Raw genomic sequence first — 5,251 nt, forward strand, 5'->3', positions numbered from 1 at the left:
CTGAGGTAAATCCAGTAAAATAATCTAACTTTATTGGCCACAACTAATATATTTTGCAGTGACCTGATATTAGTTCTGCCAAGTGAATTTGCTGCTCCATTTCTAGATGCAGCATTTATATCAAAATCTAGTAAGAACGTGATTGGGGAACTGAGGAAGTCCTGAAATTAAGCATGAGTGTGCTACTTCAGTTTGACTGATATCCCTTCTATCCTGCTGTCACTGGTTTGCGGGACAGTTTGACCCGGTACCATGACAATTGAGGCAGGGGACCCACGGGCCCACACACCGAGGAAGGGGAAGAGAGAAAGGGAAAAAAGGAGAAGGGAGATGGGCCTAGGAACAAAACAGCAGCAACAATCTGAGGAGGAAAGCTAATTTACTAAATAAGATATCAGAAAGTAAAATAACACAGTATAATACAATATAATAGGAATTGAAGCTAATAAATAAAATGAGACAGTGTCCAATAGACCAAAGGCCTTATGCTAACATTCAACAGCAACTCCTTCTTCATACTGAGCAGCGTCTTCTCCATGTCCAATATGCTCTGCTGTGGGACAAGTGGAAGTCTGTCGTTTCCTGTAGATCAGCAGGGTTGTGAACCGATCTTGCAGCATTTCCATCTCATACAGCACCTGCTCATGTCTGTCCGGATCCTGCACCAGGTGCTGGAACAGGTTGGGTGGTCGGGACTCTCGGAATTCCCATGGCAAGATGAACTCCGCAGGCACTGCCTCATTTCCTACGAGAAAATGGTCCAGACATTTCTGCTCCAAGCAGCAGCACAGGTAGTGAAAGATGTCTTCCATCCGCAGCACAAAGTTCTTCCAACTCCAGCATTCCATAGGGATGGCAGTCTGGAGGTTCATGAGCACTGTCTTCAGCTCATAGGGGGAAAAGTTGTAGCCCACCAGGACATAGGCACATACTCGCATATATCTGAGGTACAAATTGTCCTCCCCAGCACGGGCGGTTATATACCTGAAGAACTTTGCTTCTGCCACTGCACAGGTCTGTAGCCAGCTTGTGCTGGGCATATAGGGAGCCTCTGTCTCCTGGCTGCTCAGAAAGATGTCAGTATTGTCTTGCTGTACGCCTAACATGATCTCTATCAAGAAGGTTCTTCTGAAGACATCTGTCAGTCGAAGCCTGCAGGAGCGCTTGAACAGCAGCGTCACATTCAAGCTGTATACTGATGACTCAGGCAAGTATTTCCAGGAAGTCATACACAGTGTCTCGAACCAGCAGGCAGTCTTCCACACGTCTAGGTAGGAGCCGGTGCAGAGGGTGTCTAGGAGGCTGGGGCTCTGATTTCTCAGCTCATCCTCTGAGGTGCGAAGGAAGCACAGCATGCCCATCTCCTGCCCACACGTGCATTCCCACTCCACATGGATACAGGAGTTCTTCACTGGAAGCTGCCTTGTGGTGCCCAGATCCAAGTGGAAAATGTGCCCACGGGGAGCCTTGAAGGGCACAAGCAAGCAGAAGATGGGTTCCTCCTCAGGCAGACCCCAGCCTTCGTAGGTGCTGCCCACCACAATGGGGTGCTCTGGCACTGGATAGAAAGTATTTGCTATTACAAACTGGGAACACTTGATGAGCTCACACAACATAGAGAGTATCATTTCACCATGTTCTTGATGGCTAGGCACAGCTGCAAGGGAAAGAACAGCCTCCTCCTTCTGCTCCAGCTCCTCCATCTCAGTATGCTCTTGCTGCTTCTTCTCCTCTTGGTCTTCCAACTCCTCCTGCTGCTCCTCCACCTCCTTCTCCAGCTCCTGCTCCTCTTGACACTCCTCCTCACTGCTGCAGCTCACCTCATCACTGTTGTCTTGATCCTCCCAGAACTTTTTTCTGATCTTCCACATGGGCCAAAACAGAAGTCCAAAAACACAAAGACTCACAGTCTTCCAGAAGAACAACACAGCAGAGAGCAGGGCTTGCATGCCCATCCTGCTGTGGTTCTGATTGATCTGCTCCACCTCCTTCAGCAGCACTGTCATCTGCTCTCGCAGATACAACTCATGCTGCTTCATGTGTCTGAAGGTGTGCTCATTAAAGTCGTTGCCAGCAAGTGGCAGTGTCTGTGCCAACAAGGTGAAGATAAATACCAAAGCCACCATCTGGAGAGAGTGGAGGTCAGTGGAGCTCGGTGGGAGTTTGCTCGTGGCTGGGAGGGATGGGCCAGGAGCCACAGCCCCTGGGGGCAGGTAGGAGCGGGGCGAGGGAGCTGGGAGGCAGCAGGGGCTGAGGCCAGCACTGGTGGTGGCTGCCCAGAGAGCTGCTCACAGGGTCTCCTGAGCACTGGGCCATCAGTGCAGGCTACAATACACCCTTGCAGGCCGGTGCTTGCGCCTGGCCCCCCCAGCTCAGTTCCTCTCTGCTGTCATGGCGCCAGCAGCGCCCATGTTCAGTGACACGCGGCTGCACTGAGCTCCCAGGGAGCGAGCAAACTTTCTGAACAATGTCTGTTGAACCCCCTGGGAACTCTCTAAGAACTGTGGCCACTGCCATGGAGCCGGAAGCTGATGCTTTAGTTTCCGCAAGACGAGGTCACGTATACCGCAGGTTTTATCTTTTTTGTTGTTGTTTATTACCTTTTAATAAATAATATATTTATAAAATACAAGTTTTTTTCCTGATCTACATTTTCTGTGTGGCCCAAGACAACTCCTCTTCACTTCATGTGGCCCAGGCAAGCCTGGAGGCTGGACTGCCATGGCATACGTAGAAATGGCAGTGGCCACCAGGATATGGGTGCACAGCTGCAGGTATTTGACATACAAACTGTCAGGTCAAGCATGCATGGCCACGTGCCTGAAGGGCTCTGCGGCCTCCTTGTGCTGGCTGTAATGTCAGCCTCTGCCTCCTGGCTGCTCAGGAAGATGTTCCCAAACCTTTGCTGTACCCAAACTGCCTCCATGCGGACAGTTCTGAAGGCATCCAGCACCTGGATGGAGCTTGTCCTCAGAGCACTGCAGGAAGCACCTCATGTCGCCCACTGGCATCTCAGGTGAGAGAAGGGGATTCCATTTGCACAGCTGCAGCAACCTCGAGAGGAAGCCAACAGGGAGCTGGCACCGTGACTGCGGTGGATGTAACATATGCAACAAAAGATACTCTTGACTCCCAGATCTCTGTTTCATCTTAAAGAATTACTTGGAATTACACCAATTTAAGGTAGGTGAATATGGGGTACTCACGCAATCAGCTAGTAAGGAATCCATGATTACAAAGAGAGTTTACCATGTTCTGCTTCAGATACCTTAGATGAGAAGGAAAAGCATATAGCCTGCAAGGAAAAATTGATCCAAGTCAGTCCTCCAGTCTTCTGATCTATAATCAGAGAGTGTTACCCATTGCTTTTGGCAAGGCTTTGCTAGGATGGATGCACTCCATAATCAAAGTTGAAAGACTGATAATGACACAAAACTTTTCCCTAGAATAGCATCGCAAAAAGAAACACTCATGAGGTGGATATGAAGATGAATTGAATGTTTGTGAAGCCTTCTAAACCAGCAGTGATGGAGAAAATTTTAGGACTTGAGCTATCATATAACCATCATAGAGGGGAGTAGAAGTCTTTAGATGGTAGCTCTCCCATCTTTCAACTCCAAAAGAACTCATCCCTCAAACTATCCTTTAAAATCCTGGTTACTTATTAAAAAAATTACCAGAATGGGATTCAGTGAGCAGAAAAGCAAGCTGCACCAGGGAAAAAAAAAATGTCATCCTTACCTAGGAGAAAATATATAGTCTTTAAAAACAAGTCTATAAATTATGTAGGGGACCACACATATTAAATACTGCAGACAAAACAAAATGACTAAGGAATACTCTGTCTATCTTGTAATAATCTCAAAAATAAATAAATAAATAAATATTCAGTTCTTTGGAAAAAATAGTATTTCCTTTAAGACCTGCCTCATAGTTCAATTTTTATTCTGTCACTTTTCTGAGTCATCTGAATTTCTGAATCACCTGAACTTCAACCTCATTGTTACTTGTACATGTAGTTTTCTATTTTGGGGCAAGAGGAAGGAGATTTTATATTTTTTTTCTTTTTTTCTTTCTTTTTTTTTTTTTTTTACATGGCATCTGGAATCATTCATATCCTCGTGCACAGAAAGAGGAGACTCTTTAGATCCACTCCACACAATTCTGCTACTTGACCTAATGGAGTATCTGCTCACAGGACTACCATATACTCTGGGTTGGAGAGCATCTATCCTGCCATCACAGCTTCACAGCTATTTATTGACAGCAGGACAGAGAGGCTTATAAGCAGCCAAACCACCTTTCCACGCAGTGATGGGGGATATCACACATCTTGGTAGGCATTATCCTAGCATGGACTTCTGGATTTTTTCACATCCTGGCTTCACTCTTTTCTCTACATCCCCACTTACATTATTCAGTTTTCCTACTCTTTTCACTTAACTATCCATTGCTCAGGGATCTCATCCCAGTCTTTCTGATGACCTGCTTGTAATCTCCACCTCTGGATTTTCTGTCCAAGTACAGTTCTCTTTCTACAGCTGCGTTTCAGTGAAGTTAACTCCTGCACCATCTCCCCACTGCTCATTTTGCTTTCTCTTTTTCATCCTCTAGCCTCAATGCCTATGCCCTACACCAGAATACCACTGTGAAATTTTTGGCAATAAAAAGAAAAAAAAATGGGTTATTGAAGACTGCCATGGTGCAATCTGAGTACAGGCTTGGTGCTTGAGCCACTATACAACAGAAATATTGAAATTCTACAAAAACATTTGCAGAAGTGTTAATATGTTTGACTGTGATTCAGTTTGATAATTTCTGTAGGCTGTCATTCAATACACTTCACAGAACTCTCTATTTTAAATAGTTATGGAGGGCACAGGAAACCTGAAAGACATCAAGAACTCCTGGTTTCGAGATGTAAGAATTTTAACTTGTGTTTCTGCCTGCTGAAGAGGTGAAAGGAAGGGGGCTCATTATGCTTGACACCCTCTCTCCTACAAGGCCAGACTTGATTTTACAACTCAAATGAAGCGGAAGGATGATGAAACTACTTTGTAAACCTTGAAACTCCTTCCATCTTGAACCCTAAAAGAATCAGGAAAAAACACTATGCTTCTTGTGGCATGACTAAAGGCCTTTCCACAACGAAAATGATCAACAACAGGTTTGGAAATCTAAAATTCATCTAATTTCTGAATCAAGAAAAACTATTGAATTTCACCATGGAGATATAAGAAAAGACACAACT

At 45.5% G+C, this 5,251-nt stretch overlaps 1 protein-coding gene across 1 annotated transcript; it reads right to left on the reverse strand.

Moving 5' to 3' along the window:
• Window positions 1-488: 488 nt before the first annotated feature.
• LOC136055606 (inositol 1,4,5-trisphosphate receptor-interacting protein-like 1) lies at window positions 489-2,126 on the reverse strand. The gene has a single exon (XM_065747434.1). It carries the CDS (start codon window positions 2,124-2,126, stop codon window positions 489-491), a length of 1,638 nt encoding a protein of 545 aa, XP_065603506.1.
• Between the last annotated feature and the right edge of the window lie 3,125 nt (window positions 2,127-5,251).

This window comes from Cyrtonyx montezumae, unplaced genomic scaffold (assembly GCF_038088225.1).
Source record: "Cyrtonyx montezumae isolate F1298 unplaced genomic scaffold, pur_monq_1.0 scaffold_10, whole genome shotgun sequence".
Lineage (NCBI taxonomy): Eukaryota > Metazoa > Chordata > Aves > Galliformes > Odontophoridae > Cyrtonyx > Cyrtonyx montezumae.